Source organism: Hibiscus syriacus, unplaced genomic scaffold (assembly GCF_006381635.1).
Source record: "Hibiscus syriacus cultivar Baekdansim isolate YM2019G1 unplaced genomic scaffold, ASM638163v2 tig00110223_pilon, whole genome shotgun sequence".
Lineage (NCBI taxonomy): Eukaryota > Viridiplantae > Streptophyta > Magnoliopsida > Malvales > Malvaceae > Hibiscus > Hibiscus syriacus.
This window is the reverse complement of record NW_024062636.1, coordinates 1,713,782-1,730,926: the sequence shown is the minus strand read 5'-3', so window position 1 is coordinate 1,730,926 and position 17,145 is coordinate 1,713,782. Positions and strand designations below refer to the sequence as shown.

The window sequence follows — 17,145 nt, the reverse complement described above, 5'->3', positions numbered from 1 at the left end:
AACCGAAGAAGGTCCGGTGGCAACTGATCTTTGGCTGAATGATTTGAAAATCATGTTAGATGGTTTCTAGTGCTCTGAAGTGGAGAAGTTGGATGGAGTTGTGTCTTTGTTAAGGGGACAAGCGAGGATATGGTGGACGAACGTCACCATGAGAATGTCAAGTGAGCAATTGACGTGGTCTCTGTTTTTGGAGGAGTTTAAACTCAAATATATTGGAGATCAATTCATCAGGCAAATGAAGCAGTAATTTATGAACTTGAAGTAGAAATCACTCCGTATATGAGTATGAGTGCGAGTTTAATAAGCTGAGTCGGTTCGTCACTGAGCTCGTTCCTATAGAAAAATATGCTCGTGAATGGTTTGTGGAGGGCTTGTGCCCTAGATTAAAACAAATGCTAATAGTACTGAACTTTTCATCGTTCCAGGAGGTGATTAATCGTGATAAAGCTCTTGATAGAGCTCAGAATAAAATATTTGGGGATAAAAGAGTTCAGACTTAGAAGAGGACTGGTGTTTCATCCAACTCAACACCACCAAAAAGATGAAGAGATTCGGGATTCTAGCCCCAAGCTAGATCTGAATCTGTTGCATCTTCTGCAAGGGGAGTAAGTCAGGCGAGAGCTAGACAGACACAATCAGTGGGATTCGATGTTGGGAGATCCAACCAAAGTCAAGCAAGACAATGTCAGTATTGTGGAAAGAATCATTTTAGGATATGTCGGATGGCTTTTGGAGCCTGTTTTCAATGCGGAGATATCAGATATTTTATCTGGGATTGTCCATTGATGGTTGGTGAGCCTGCACTGTCTGAGAGAGTTGGTTCTGTCTCGCAAAGAGGACAAGGAAGAGGCAGAGGGAGGAACCAATCTGAATCCTCTGCACAACCTGAAGTCCATTCAACTGCTCGGGTATACAATCTAAAGACAAGTGAAGACCGTGATGATCCTAATATTATAGCAGATACTTTCCAGCTGTTTGATAAATTAGTACCTATATTGATTGATTCGGGATCCACTTATTCTTATATTACCAGTAAATTAGTAAAGAAATTGAGAATCCCATTAGAATCTATGAGTAATGAGGTGATAGTAACTAATCCTTTAGGGTATAGTGCTCGGGTAAATAAGGTCTGTAAAGGGTGTCCCATAAAGATTCAGGGAATTGAATTCCATACTAATCTGATGGAACTACCCTTTGATGAGTTCGAAGTGATTCTAGGAATGGATTAGCTATTTCGTTATTATGGGAATGTTGATTGTAGATTGAAAAAGGTAACTCTGAGAAGTCCAGAAGGAACAGAAATGAATGTGATCAGTGAAAGGTTTAATCCTTTAGCAAATGTAATATCAGCGATGTCAACCAAGAAGTTGCTACTACAAGGATGTCAAAGTTTTCTTGAAAATATGATCGACATAAGAATTAAAGAGAAATGTTTAAAGGAGATTCCAATAGTTTGAGAATTCCCTGATGTTTTCCCTGCTGAGTTACCAGGATTACCTCCAGATAAAGAGGTAGAATTTAAGATAGAAATAATGCCAGGAACAACTCCTATTGCAATGACACCTTATCGGATGGCTCTGAAAGAACTACAAGAGTTAAAGAATCAATTGTAAGAGTTGCTAGAGAAGGGATTTATTCGACCAAGTGTGTCGCCTTGGGGGGCTCCAGTTTTATTTGTTAAAAAGAATGATAGGTCAATGCGTCTCTGCATTGATTATCGACAGCTTAATAAGGTGACCATCAAGAATAAGTATCCCCTCCCCCGAATTGACGACTTGTTTGATCAGTTAAAGGGAGCTTCGGTATTCTCGAAGATTGACTTATGTTCTGGTTATCATCAATTGAAGATTCAGGAGAAAGACATTTCGAATATAGCTTTTAGAACGAGATATAGTCACTATGAATTCATTGTAATGCCATTTGGAGTAACAAATGCACATGTTGCTTTCATGCATCTCATGAACAGGATTTTTCAACCCTATTTAAACCAGTTTATAGTTGTCTTTATTGATGACATACTGGTGTACTCGAAATCCAATGAAGAGCATAGTGCACATATGAGGATAGTCTTGCAAATTCTCAGAGATAAGAAATTTTATGCCAATTTGTCTAAATGTGAGTTTTGGCTTAATGAAGTGATTTTCCTTGGGCATGTGATTTCTATAGATGGGATTTTGGTGGACCCTTACAAGATAAAGGCTATTATGGATTGGAAAGTTCCAAAGAATGTATCGGAAGTTCAGAGTTTCCTTGGACTTACTGGTTATTATCGAAGATTCGTTAAGAATTTTTCAATGATAGTGCTGCCTTTAACAAAGCTGATGAGAAAGAACGTATTGTTTGTTTGGACTCTTGAATGTAAAGAGAGTTTTGAAACTTTAAATAGAATTTTGACAGAAGATCATGTGTTGGTTCAACCTGCATCTGACAAGAATTTTGTGGTATACAGTGACGCGTCCCATAATGGTTTGGGATGTGTATTAATATAAGAGTGGAAAGTGGTAGCGTATGCATTGAGAGTTGAAACCACATGAAAAGAATTATCCAACTCATGACTTGGAAATGGTTGTTGTAGTGTTCGCTCTCAAGATTTGGCGTCATTATCTGTACAGAGAACATTGTTATTTGTATACGGATCATAAGAGTTTGAAGTATCTGATGAGTCAAAAAGAGCTTAATTTGAGACAAAGGAGATGGGTTGACTTCTTAAGAGATTATGATGTAATAATTGACTACCATCCCGGAAAGGCTAACTTGGTAGCAGAAGCTTTAAACATGAAAACGTTTGCAGCCTTACGAGTTATGGATGCAAGATTATCTTTAACTGGAGACGGTGGTGTATGTGCAGAGTTAAAGCTTAAACCAGCATGGTTGGATCGAATTAGACAATTACAAAGTAAAGATGAAGGGTGCTTGAAAAGAGTAGAGCAAGTGAAAATGGAGAAATTAAAGATTTTGAGGTTAAGTCGGATGGGAATTTGTTTTATAAGGGAAGGATTGTGATACCCAACGATGAGGAGTTGAAGAAAAATTTATTGACAGAGGCCTATTACAGTCCATTGACGAATCACCCAGGTAGAACCAAGATGTATATGGATTTGAAAGATCGGTATTGGTGGCCAGGGATGAAACGCAGTATCATCGAGTTTGTGTATAAGTGTTTGGTATGTTAACATGTCAAAGCCGAGCATCAAGTTCCGTCAGGATTATTGCAACCACTTTTCATTCCTCAATGGAAGTGGGAAAATGTGATGATGGATTTTGTTTCGGGGTTACCCTTGACTTCGAACGAAAGAGATTCAATCTGGGTAATTGTTGATCGATTGACTAAGTTAGCACATTTCCTTCCTGTCAGAATTGATTTTTCTATGGAAAAGTACGCGGAATTATACGTTAGAGAAATTATTAGATTGCATGGAGTGCCTGTTTCTATAGTTTCATATCGAGACCCTTGATTTACTTCGAGATTATGTAAATCCCTACATGGAGCGTTGGGAACTCGCCTAAACTTTAGTACGACCTTTCACCCTTAAACTGACAAACAATCAGAGATGACTATTCAAATCTTGGAATATATGTTGCGAGCATACGTAATTGAGTTCAAATGGTGGTGGGAGAAGTATTTACCACTGGCAGAGTTCGCTTACAACAATAGTTATCAGTCCATTATCAAGATGGCACTCTATGAGGTGTTATATGGGAGGAAATGTTGTATGCCATTAAATTGGTATGAGCTCAAAGATCGAAGCATTTTTGGTATGGATTTGATTCAAGATGTGGAAGAGAAAGTTCAGGAAATTCAACATAATCTCAAAGTGGCATTTGATCGGCAAAAGTCCTATTCTGACCTTAAAAGAACAGAGATTAAATTTGAAGTTGAAGATAAAGTTTCTAAAGGTATCTCATTGGAAGAAAGTATAAGTTTTGGTCGGAAAGGAAAGTTAAGTCCTAGATTCATCGGGCCATATGAGGTTGTTAAGAGGATAGGACCAGTGGTATATCAGTTATCTTTTCCACCGGAAATGGAGAAAATCCATAATGTCTTCCATGTGACCATGTTGCGGAGGTATAGGTCTGATCCCTCTCATATCATTACACCAGAGCAAGTAGAAGTCAAACCTGATTTAACCTACGAAGAAGAACCAGTACAAATATTGACTTATGAAGTCAAAAAGTTGAGGAATAAAATGGTTCCACTGGTCAAAGTTCTCTGGAGAAATCACAAAGTAGAGGAAGCAACATGGGAGAGTGAAGAGGATATGGGTCAACAATACCCCCATCTATTCGTGCAATAAAAATTCAAGGACGAATTTTCTTAAGGGGGTGATTTGTAACATCTTCAATACCATGTTAGTGACCAAATTGAAAGTTTTTAAAATCTAGTGACCAAAGTAGGTAATTCAAAAAGTTAAATGAATTAATTAAAATATTAGTGTTGGATGATTTAGCAAATGAATGATGGAAAAAGGGGATAAAAAGTCATTGAGTAAAGGGAAGTAATTAAATATTATTGTGGATATTTAAATACCCATATGGGGCATGTGTAGGAAACAAAGTTTCCAGGCAACTCTTCTTCCACTTTCTTCTTCTTCAACCGTGGAGTACATGAGCTAAGGTAAGAATTCCTTTAGTTGAATAATTCCTGTAAATAAGATATGTTTTGGACTCTTGGAAGATTAGGAAACCTAAAAGAATGTTTAAAGTAGTTTAACATCCAAAGAATAACAAGTTATGTAGGATTGAAGGTATGAAGAATTTAAGTTAAAATTTGAACAAGAATGTTTAAATGAATTTAGGAGATGAATTTGACTTGTCATATATGAGAACAAGAAGTTGTAAGTGTCAAAAATAAGTTTGGATTACATGTAAAATTTGGTACGATTTTTAGCTTTAAGAATTTGGATGAGATATGGGAGATTATAAGGTATTGGAATGATAGAAGTTAGTTAAAATGATTTTTGTTGAGTTTGGTAGCTTAAAAAGGGTTTTATATATGAAATTGAGGGAAGTGTTGGTAATTTTCAGGTGGAAACAGTCTGTTCTGGGTAGGGTGTAACGATACACTATGAATAGGTACCGATACACTAAAACCAAATTTTGAAGGATATCTTCATGGTGTATCGATACATTGAGGAGTATATCGATACATGTGTATCGATACACACAGGCAAGTATCGATACTTGTGAATTTTAAAGCTATTTTGGGTACCGATACACCCGTAGTGTACTGATACCCCCTAAAGGGAAAAATGAATCATGGTTCGTTAAATTAGTTTAAGTTATTAGCATCAAATTATAAGGTTTAGGCATCTGATAATTGCCTTAAAATTTATATTTATGTAGATACTGAGCCTAAAGCAATTCTGGAACATTTGGGAAGTAAGATCGATCGAGGGAAAGACAAAGAGATCTAGGTGAGTGCATATGCATAGCATGATTATAATCGTATATCGAACTTTAGACTTGTGATAAGTATAGATTCAATACCTTAATACATGACTCGTTTTATATTATGATACATGATATGAATTTGTACTATATGCATTATGTGACATGTTTTAAATGAATATACGTGAAAAGTTATATGAGCCATGTGATAAAGGTAAAAAATTATATGTCTATGAGATACACTATGTGAATTGTGAAAAGCTCATGTTATGTAAATGAGAACTATAGGTATAGATGGCATGCCAAGAGTGGAGGGTCTACGCGGTCCTTCGGGACATATATATATATTCTTTGGAACATGTATGGGGTCCTTTGAGACACGTACTTTATCCTTTGCATATGTATATGATTCTTAAGGAATTTCTATATGGTCCTTAGGGACATCTTATATGGTACTTCGATGTTTCTCTACGCGGCACTTCGGTGTTTCTCTACGCAACACTTCGGTGTAATTCTATGTGGTACTTCGATGTATTTATACGAGCTGTGGTGACAGCATAGTGTACAACCTCATTATACTCGTACACCTTAGGTTCTCAGTATTGTATCATGGGCTAGTGAACTTATTAATAAAAATTCATGATTGTTAATATGATAAGCTTATGGATAATAAACATGGTTATATAAATTTCATTGATTAAATATATAATCTCATTGCACTCTGTCTCATTCTGGCATTATCATTATATTTTTTATTATTATTATTATTATTATTATTATTATTATTGTTATTGTTGTTGTTGTTGTTGTTGTTGTTGTTGTTGTTATACCTCACTAAGTCGATGACTTAGCGTGTGAGTGTTTCACACGTAGGATCCGAAAAGGTAAACAAACAAAGCTAGGCAGCTGGGACAGCATTACTCCTGTAACTATCAGATCAGAAGCAACCTAAATAGTATGTCATTATGTTAAGTAAATTAATGTTAGCATGTAATCAAATGATTAGGTTGTGTATGCTCTAAGTATTTTGGGGAACTGTTTTATAAACCTATGTATATTATCGTATTTTATTAATATAAGTCCTAATGTGTTGTTATTTTGTTAAGAATATTTTTTTAAAAAGTCAATGTGACATCTCAGACTCATATCTGGGTCGGGTACGGGTTGGGGGTGTTACACTTTACTAGCGCATCTAAGATTGACTGATTCAGGTTATTTGTTAGCCAAGTTGAGGGTCAAACCCGAGCTAGTGGGTGAAGTTAAAAGATTGCAAGCTTTAGACAATCAATTAAATTTCAAGTGGAATATGTCTTTCGAGGAGAGGTCCCAAGTTTCGAGTTGTATGATGAAAGTGTATTGTACTTTCGATGGTGTTTATGTGTACCAGCTGTCAGACATCTTCACAAAAAGATCATTCACGAAGCACATTGTAGTATCCTCTTCATTCATTCGGGTAGTAACAAGATATACCAAGAGCTTTGACCTTTGTATTGGTGACCAGAAATAAAGAGTGAAGTGTCTGAATTTGTTGCTAAGTGTTTGGTTTGCCAACAAGTAAAGGTGGAACATCATGTTCCCTTGGATTTTTGCAGTCGATTCAGATTCCGCAGTGGAAATAGGAAAGAGTGACGATGGTCTTAGTAACCGATCTTTCGATGAAGAGGTTTCGTCATAGTGTTGTATGGATTACTGTGGATCGACTGGCCAAATCAGCTCATTTTTTTTCGATTCGTATGTATTACACATAAGAGAACTTGGCTCAACTGTACATACATGAGATTATGAGATTGTATGGAGTCCTTATCTCAATTATTTCCAACAGAGATCCACGATTCACTTCTCGGTTCTAGAAAGCGTTACATAGAGCTTTGGGTACTAAACTGCATTATAGCACCATCTTTCATCCTCGAACAGACGGGTAGTCCGAGAGAGTTATTCAGATTTTAGAGGATATACTTAGATGTACCGTTTTGGATCTTAAGGATAGTTAGGAGGATCACTTGCCCTTGGTGGGATTTACGTACAATAACAGTTACCAACCAAGTATTAAGATGGCTCCTTATGAAGCCTTGTATTGGAGAAAATGTAGGACTCTATTAAGTTGGACGAAACTCAACGAAAAATTGTAGGTCCTGACTTAATCCTAGAAACCGAAGAGAATTCAATTGATTCAAAGCCATTTGAAGGAGGCTTCTGACAAACAAAGGTCCTATGCCGATATGAAGCGTTAGGATATAGAGTTTACAGTGAGAGACATGATATTTCTTAAGGTTTCCCCAGAGAAAAAAATACTTCAGTTTGGACGCAAATGTAAGTTGACCCTGCGATTCATAAGACCTATAAGGTTTTGGAGAGAGTTGGGCTAGTGGCTTATCATTTGGCGTTACCTATAGAGTTAGAGCGCATTCACAATATGTTTCACGTCTCTATGATTTGAAGATACTGATCCGATATATCCCATGTTAGTAAATTTTTTATGGATGAACCATGGCGTAGAGGAAACGACATGGGAATCCGAAGAGGATATGCAACTCCAGTATGCGTACCTCTTTTATTCGGGTAAATTTTGAGGACGAAATTTCTTCTAGGATGGGAGAATTGTAACGCCCTAAAATATGGGTTAGTAGTTTCGGGTTTATTCGGTTGAGATTTAGAATAAATTTCCCTTAGTATATCAAGCTTTGGACCCAAATATATATTACTTGGGCTTGTAATGAACCCAATAAGCTTAAGAAGGGATGTTTTTAATCATGAAGAAAATGAGGAGGGACTAGGTGAATAAATTACCCATTTATTTGAATCAAAGTTGATTCCCATTAATTTGGGATGATCTCACGTGTGAAATATGTTTATCTTTGTCCCCAAAAGCTTATCTTCTTCCTCTCTTCTTTTTGTCTCTCTTCTTTTTGTCTCCCTTCCTCTTTAAGAACTAAGTTAAAATAGGAAAATTTAAGAGTTTCAAGCATCCATTTGAGCCTCCAAGGTAAGAACTACAACCTTCATTCCCTAATCTTTCATTCAAACCCAGTTTTTCAAGTTTTAGCTAAGTTTCACATAAACGAGTTTTAGTGGGGGTTTATGAAATTATATGTTTTGGTTCGTTTTATGATATTTAAGTTGTGAGGAAACATTTTTGGCTTCTTCCAAAGGTTTAAAATGAGTTAACGACTTATTAAACTTATTTTGATTAGTGAAAGAACAAGGGAATATCTTAAAGGCTAGAGGAAATGAAAAGTTAGTCCTTGGGTGATTTGAGCACGTTTTTCAGTCACCTAGCTTCAAGTAACACGATTTTAACTTGTTCATACCACATGTAGATCATTGTATGAACATATAAGGTTTGTTTGTTCATGAAAGCATACTAGAGTAAATTCATGGTAAAATTCATTTTTGATGTTTGCAAGCATGAAAGTTAGTACCTTTTGACCTCTAAGACACCAAATAAGACTTTAAAAATGTTTCCCAGTCTTAGGGGAGTGAAAGGGTGAGTTTTATGTGTGATTCTGTTCTCAAAACAGAGCACACAGATATCGGTACTAGAAGAACAATACTGATATTGTTCTTCGTGAAAGGAAAAAACCAAGTAATTTATAAGGGCAGTATCGATACCTCTTCAAGGAGTATATATGCTCGAGGCCCAATATCGATATTCAGAGGGTCAATATTGACGCTGAGTCATTTTTGAAACATAAAAACCAAATTTGGTATCAATACCAAGGTACTTTTCAAAACATTGAAGCAAATTTTGGTACCAATACTCACCAAGGGGTCAATATTGATATTGTTGGCACGGTATCGATACCCACGATGATTTTTGGCAATTTTGGTTTAATCGGTTTGCGTGATCGGGCCTAGTGTTTTGAGTTTTCTTAAGCTTCAAGTATTCAATACAAGTGAAAACAATCAAGTTAACTAATTTCTTACCTAGAAATCAAGTAAGATAAGATGACATAAGATTGGCCCTTGTATGATGCTCAGGAAACAGTTAGGACACCGGGGTTACTCTATCATTATGACGATTGTCCTTTGTTTGTAAATATCCGGATATTGTCTGTATGGTACGCATCTGATGCACGTAAATTTTGGGTCATACCGGTACAAATTGTGATGCACATAAATTCTAAAATCGTACCTTATGCTTGACTAGGTTCGGTATGTGATCTTTCGATGCACGTAAATTTTGAACCTCACCTCGACCTCTCAAGGATCCGAGGTAAACTAAGGGTTATAAGTTTTGATTCACATAAATTTTGGTTCTTACCCCAAAGCTATCACGTTCTAGATAGGTCAATATGTTGTCCGAGATGCACGTAAATTCCTCCGACCACACCACTTGTCCTATCTCATGCTTGTTATGTACTTATGCATGTTTATGACTTTGCACACCGACATGTCCATGTGATGAATGCATGTAGTATTGCATAGTTAATCTCGTGGCACTGAGCTTGTGAGATCAGCTTATGGAATGTGTTTCCGTGCGCAGGTTAGTAGGGGGGATCGTTAAGGAGCCTATCGCATCCGTACATTCCAAACCAAAAGATTTGCAGAGTATGTCTTGAGTCTATTTTAGAGGGCATGCATTCTATATAGACCTTGTAGTCGAGTCATAACTCTATTTTGATTTTAAACTCTATGGTTGTTTTGTACGTATTTTGGGGACTCCTATATTTTGTAAACGTTGAATTTGATTTCTGTCGCAATTATAAATTATTATGATGATTACAAATGTTTGAAAAGAAATTTTCAAGTTGACCATTCTGGTGGTCCCGTGTGGCATCGTAATCCATGGATCTTCGGGTCTGATTGGATTAGGGTGTCACATGTTTGGTATGGTAAAGTCGCTCAATTTTTTTTATCTTTTATGGATTTAGAGTTTCGGACGCTGATTCTAGTTTGCTCATTAAGCTAGAATCAAATATATGTTTGCTAGTTTGCTAGTTCTCTTGCACGTGGATGATATGATAATTATTGGGAATAATGAGGCTGAAACTTCTATGTTGAAAAATGAACTATCGATTCATTTTGAAATGAAGAACTTGGGAGAGGTGTGTTGCTTTTTTGGTTTAGAAATTAAAAGATTAGACTAAGTATATTTTATTTGTCAACATAGATATGCAAATCAACTGTTGCAGTTTTCTAATACGAGGGAGTCCAAAGAAAAATTAGCTCCAATGGAATCACATCTCAAGTTGAAGAAAGATGAAGGGGAGCTCTTCAAGGATGTCAGAAAATTCAGACTTGTTGGTAGTTTAATTTAATTAACTATCACACAACCAGAGATTTCGTATGCAGTTGGTGTTATTTCTCAGTTTATGTAAGCTCCAAGAACTCCATATTTTGATGCTGCTAAAAGAATTCTATGATACATCAAGGGAACTACTGATTTTGGTCTTTTCTACAAGAAAGGAAATGAATTTTCATTGCAAGGCTATACTGATGCAGTCTGGGCTGGCAGCTTGGAGGATCGTCGATCAACTTTAGGGTACTGTTTCAGTTTTGGTTATACTGCTATTTCATGGTGTTGTAAAAAGCAATCGATCGTCGCACTCTCCAGCACTGAAGCTGAATATATGGCAGCAACAATGACAGCACAAGAGTGTGTTTGACTGAAGTGTTTGATAAAAGATATTTTTGGTGCAGTAGATTCTCCAATAAAAATTTATTGTGACAACCAAAGTGATGTCAAGTTGCTTCAAATCTGGTCTTTCATGCACGAACGAAGCATATTGAAGTTTGTCATCATTTTATCTGTGAGAAGGTGTTAAATCAAATATCTGAACTGAAGGGGATATCTTCCAATCAACAAGTTGCAGGCATATTCACAAAAGCTTTAGGGAAACTTGAGTTTGAATGCTTTAGAGCAACCCTTAGTGTCATTAACCCTGAGTATGCACCAGGGGATATCTTCTAATAAGAAAAACTTATGTTTGCTTTTCTGTTTTGCTTGGTCAGTGCTTTGTTCCTGAAATCTAGGAATAAGTTGCTTAGTTGAAGTCAATAGCATGTCTTATTGCTTCCTTAGTTTTCTAAGATAGATGGAGTTTTTAGGAACAATTTGTTACGTTTTTTATGCCTTTAATCCCTTTACAGCAGATTAATAAATAATTATTTTTCCTCAACTATATTCTCTTGTTAACTACAGATTACTGGCATCTCTGTTTTGTTTCAATATGCGCGTTGAAATGATGATATATACTAACATCTAATCCAGAAATTACACATACAGACTGTGATTAGATAATGCTGATTTTCATCTCTAGAAATTCCTGCCTCTACTTTTCAGCATAATATGACTAAACCAACCCCAGATTCAGAGATTTCGATGGCTAAAATATGATCTTTTTAATAAAAGAAAGATTTATTAAGCAAAATTAAAATGCATAAATACAACCGAAAGACAAACAAAGCAAAGTTGAAAACCCAAGTCATCGTACTTACCCAATCAAAAGCCTTCAAAGTCCTTAGGTACCCAACACGCCAATATGCCCTATCTTAGGCCTTTTGATATCTTGCATGACAATGACATAAAGACTATTAGGAAATCTCTAATTCAGTAAAGTCCGTATTTAATAAGACTACCTAAAAGGCACATGAGCCACCTTAATCAAGTACATGGCTGCCTACGCAGGACTCAAAATTTCCAATTGCGCATTTAATAATAAAGAAACCAATAAAAGAAGCATCATTCTCCACCAGACTGGATTCCCATGTAGTTTCTTGTTATTGTGGAATGAATTAGTATAATTAGCTACCACTGCAGCTGACAATAAAAGGTTTGACAAAGTTGATGAATTCAGAGGTTCTGATTCCAAGCTTCAGATCAACCTCGCCTCCTCCCAACCAGAAGAAATCGGGATTAAGCTTTACAAGGGCTTCATCTAAAATTACCTGAAATCAGTTTAATTCTCCAGTCACTAGAAGCATGATGAAAAACATGAAATCATTTTTTCTGCCATTCATGGTGCATACATGGGCATGTGCAATGTCATGCCATTTAGTCTAATCAAGATGGATCATACCTCCAATCAGAAACATTAAAATTGATTTTCTGTTTCTTGAAGAAATTTGTGATATAGTTTCTCAGTTTTCATCACTAATCACCCCTTAAATGTAGACTGTCCAATAGAAATGTCACGCTACCAACTAATTTTTGAATCTTAGGCTTCCATCTCTCAGTTTACACAAGCTATCATCATGTGCTAAAGGAATATGCAGACATACACACAACAAAACAATAAACTCTATAAGTGGCAGACTAGCAGCAAATGATTTGAGCTGACATGAGGAACAGTGGACCAACCCGAAAGCGGGTAGATAGATTGAAAAACTGGAGTATATCTGTTTCTATACTCAAATACATGAAACAGACTTGAAAACAACAATTTTTACTGTTTGACTGTGCATACAAACGTGCCAAATGGTTCTAAGCATGATAAGGATGGATATCTGTCCAGGCAACAGACACCCCGGGTCCTCATTCGATCATCCTATGGGACAGGCATTGAAGGAGGTACTGTCTAAGACAGGTAAAGGTACCATTTTTACACAAAAAGGCTCGTCAAAGCAATGAGTTGTCTACAGAAAAATGAAATGACATTTTTTTAGAAACTTCCTTGTTCCCTTTCTATTGTCCATTATACTATGTTACAAACTGAAGATAAGTGCCATATTGAATAATTCCCAATGCATTGTACAGCAATGGCAGATAAAGAAGAAATAACAAGCAACACAAGACCAATATACTAACAAAATAAACAAACTTTAGTGCATTTGAAGGAAGGGGAAGCAGAAAGAAATGGAAAAGCAATTAGATGTCATGTAAAGCAAGAATATAAAGGTTTGCATAAAGAGCACTTACTGGAATGTCAGTTTGCATACCAATGCAAGTAACTGCATTGTGTTCATAGCCAGTCAACTTTATTGATGTCTCCTCGGGAGCAAGTCTCACTGAATTATTTAAAACAAGTAATAATTAACTAAATATTTTAGAGATCTCAACCTTAAACAAATCTTCCAGCCACATAAAGAATGATAGGAGCCAACATTGCACCAAAAGTTTAATGGTTTCTTCAGCCCAATATTAAAAAAAATGGCATCCTTAAGAAGAAAGCATCAATCAAATAACTTGACCATGCATCAGAACAATAAAAAACTTCACAAGCTGGGTTCTGAATGCATCTCATATCTTTATAGATGATTTAATAAAATTCAAACAAATCGGCATTGCAGTAGAATCAGAAATAATGAACAACCAAAAAAAAAAAAGAATGAATGAATGAACACCGGATAGCTTTATTACCATTCGCAGTCATAAACAACAATGCACCTATTAGTCAACAACTTTTGCATAAAAGCCAAAAATGTCAACAAGTTCTCTCTCAATTATTGATTCAGCAGATGCTGAAACTAGTCCTTGCATCCTCAGCAAATGGCAGTAAGTGAACTAATATTTAGACCAAAAATGTAACGGTAAGTTGATGATAACTTGCAATTTATTACTCCATAGCTTTCCCTTAATTAATCATTCAGTTCATGCTGAAACTAGTTTTTTTATTAATTTGAGGTAAGTACAAGTCAGTATTTGTTCAAAGATAACTCTCGGCTCTTTAACATTGAATGCTTACACCCCTGGCATTCCAGGTGCTCGAACCCGGTAACTCAAGGAATAATAATGACTCCTTTACCATTGAGGTCGCTTGGTTCGTGCATGCTGAAACTAGTTAAATGACAATAAATGAACTAATTTCTGCCCGTGTTTAGTTAACTTAGTCTCTGTGAGGAATGCAGACAGCTTAGGATCTTTAACTAGTTATGGTTATCTCTAGACTTACATGAAATGCAGACTACCAAATATAAGCAAAAAATGTTTGTGCTAATGGAAAAAAGAATGTTATTACTAATCAAAATTCATTAGCTTCTCCAAACTGAAATAATGAAAAGGAAAGAGAATATGATGACAATGACATAAAAGGAAGGTCTGTAAGACTGACAATAACTTTATAATATGATTCATTTTGAACAAATTATCAAATAACTAGGTTGACAAGAAAATAAGGGCATTTAGGACTCCATTCTTTCCACACAGAGATTATTAAAGACTTAGGACATCATGTATTAATGCATGAATGACATGTACTGGCACCAACCTACCAGAATATAACATTGAAACCAACTAAACTCAAATATGCCAGGATCTTTACACCGACCAAGTGTAATCTCTTGGCTGCTAACCTCCTAAATGCATGTGCTTTGAATCTTCATTATAGTCAAATGTTTATGTTGGATCTTTAGGTATACATTTCAGAAAAGCTAGAATAATCTAATAATAATTTCAATGAAATATTCCTGAATTTTAAAGGTGTCATTTTTAACATAAAGAGGATTACAAACAAATAAGCTTACAGTTAAATTTCTTCTTTGATATCTTGCCATTGTTGAGTGTGTAGAGAAAATTTTTGACAGTTTCAGCATTGAATCTAGCAGTATACTGCAATATGAAAGGATTTAAATGTAAGATCCTTCTTATAGGGGCATCTTGTTGATACATAGGGAAAAGGAAGTTACCTGAACTACAACAACATAATACTTTGAATTGTTCCAATCACTACAATCAATTACATTGGGAGGGGCTTGAGTATTCACCTGAGCAGACAAAGCAGACTTAGTAAATAGTATGGTAGATTAAAATGAACAAATCAACTTATGGTCTTTTGCAATAGAAAATAAAAAGCCACCGTAAAAATGGAAGGAGTGAAGGTAAATGGCTGTCATATTGAAAACTGAGAATATGCTCAGAATGCTTAGCAGTTTACAATTTTAACTCTCTGCTAACACCCAACTACCCATAAAACCATATTCGTCAATCCACATGAAACCCCTTACAACAGAAATGTTTATATTCAAACATGAACCAACTGTGAAAGAACCAAGACAGCTACTGATGTATTTTTACAGCTCATACAAATATGTTGTTGAATGATAAATGACTTCAAAAAGGTTGGGGGGCATATTTCACTGTTCATATCAGAACATTAAACCTATGATCATCCTAACAACATATTCTTTACAGAACTCATAAATTTCCACATGTACAAGGTGTATGACAAAAGGTAATATCAACTCAAAATTGCCCATCACGGGTTGGTTATGCGAGCTCTATTTCACATTACAGCCACACGTCAAGTCACCTTTTAGTACATTTAAATGCATTTGCATTTCTCCTCCTTAACAAAAGCAACCAACTTTTTCACCTTCTGAACAACCAATATCACATTCTCATGTCAGCTGCTTCACTACTTCAAATAATCTTTCTTCAATGATGTAGCTCGGCGTTGTAATGAAATGAATCCATTTTTTTAAAGAAAAGTCTAGATGCACTACTTAATTGCTTCTCAATCTTACATTTATCGCTAATTGCTTGAATAAAAAAAAGTAATGACTAGGAAATACGAGAATTAAAGAAATTTAACAGATATTCAGTATCTCAAGCTAAAAATCAAATCAGAAACTCGTTGCTAATTAAGAAAAAAATTACTAAATTGCAACTAAATGATCAATTATCAATTTGAAGTAAAATAGTTTAATGACAAACCAAAACGATGCTTTTGCAAAGATGATGGACAGAGGCGGCACCGAGGGCGTCGCGGCGGGACTCGAGAGGCCATTCATAATAATTGGAGGCGACTCTCTTGAACATGAAGTCGTTGACGGCATTGGACCGTAGAATATTGGAAAGACGAGCTTCGACATCGGCGCTGGCATCGCCGTTGGTGAGAGGAGAGGAAGAAGAGATAGGTTCAGCATTATGAGGCAGGTGAGTGAGCTCTAGCTTCAATATTCGTTCGAGGATTCGAGTCTGGACTCGCTCTAGCTCTGCCAACGCCTCCATTTTTACAGCCAACGCTAGGGAATGGGGTGTGCCTTCGGTTTTAAGATGCGAGAGGTAGGATTGTGTTACACAAAAGGATAAACTACTCAATTTATCACTTAACTTTCTTCAAAATATTAGTTTGGTCACTAAAATTTTAAAATTGTAAATTAATAATTAAATTTTATATATTGAATTTTTCTATCACCCCTCCGATTTCTAAGTAACATCCCAATTATGAGACTTATTTTTATTAATATATAATTATAATATGTTTTTATTAATATTTAATTGTAATTTAAAATAAAAATAAATTTTTTAATTATACTCTAAAATTCTAATCCCAAAATTATTAACCTCAATATCTTTTTATTTTATCCTTAAAACCTGACGGACGTTCTTCTCACAAATCCTTACCATCGTTCTCATTCTCCCTTCGTCGGTTCTCCCTCTCTCTCCCCTACCCTCATGGTGTCCCTTTTTCCTCCCTTAAATTCTTGTTGTAGGGATAATCGATAAATGTCGAATTAAGTCGAATTGAATATTTTTTTAATTATTTAAATTGATGAATCATATTTTATAACATGAATTTAACTTAATATTTTTCTAATCGAAATGATTTATTTGAGTTTATGTTTAAATTTAATTATAAATATTTATAATATTATAATAATATTTTATTGTAATTTAAACGGTTCTCTATAATCATATGTAATATATGTATATTTATTCGTATTTTCATATATAATATACATATATCATGCAGAGTCGAAAGATTCGGCTCAAACTTGAAAATCAATATATTAATTACTAAAATTTTTTGAGTTACTATTCGAGTTGTATTTTATAACTCGATTTGAATTTGAAATTTTTTCAACTAAAGTCCAGTT

General features: G+C 35.4%; 1 protein-coding gene across 2 annotated transcripts; it reads right to left on the bottom strand.

The window, feature by feature from the left end:
- Nucleotides 1-12,077: 12,077 nt before the first annotated feature.
- On the bottom strand, nucleotides 12,078-16,277 carry LOC120114375. Of its 2 annotated transcripts, none has more exons than XM_039135313.1 (5): nucleotides 15,980-16,277; nucleotides 14,953-15,030; nucleotides 14,791-14,875; nucleotides 13,247-13,335; nucleotides 12,078-12,276 (listed from the first exon to the last, which is right to left on the bottom strand). In XM_039135313.1, the coding sequence occupies exons 1-5, from the start codon at nucleotides 16,274-16,276 to the stop codon at nucleotides 12,133-12,135; spliced, it is 693 nt and encodes a 230-aa protein (XP_038991244.1). In that variant the 5' UTR covers nucleotide 16,277; the 3' UTR covers nucleotides 12,078-12,132. The 2 variants fall into 2 exon arrangements, with proteins under 2 accessions (XP_038991244.1, XP_038991245.1); XM_039135314.1 differs by lacking the exon at nucleotides 12,078-12,276 and adding an exon at nucleotides 12,994-13,075 and having other exon boundaries at nucleotides 13,150-13,335.
- Nucleotides 16,278-17,145: the final 868 nt, after the last annotated feature.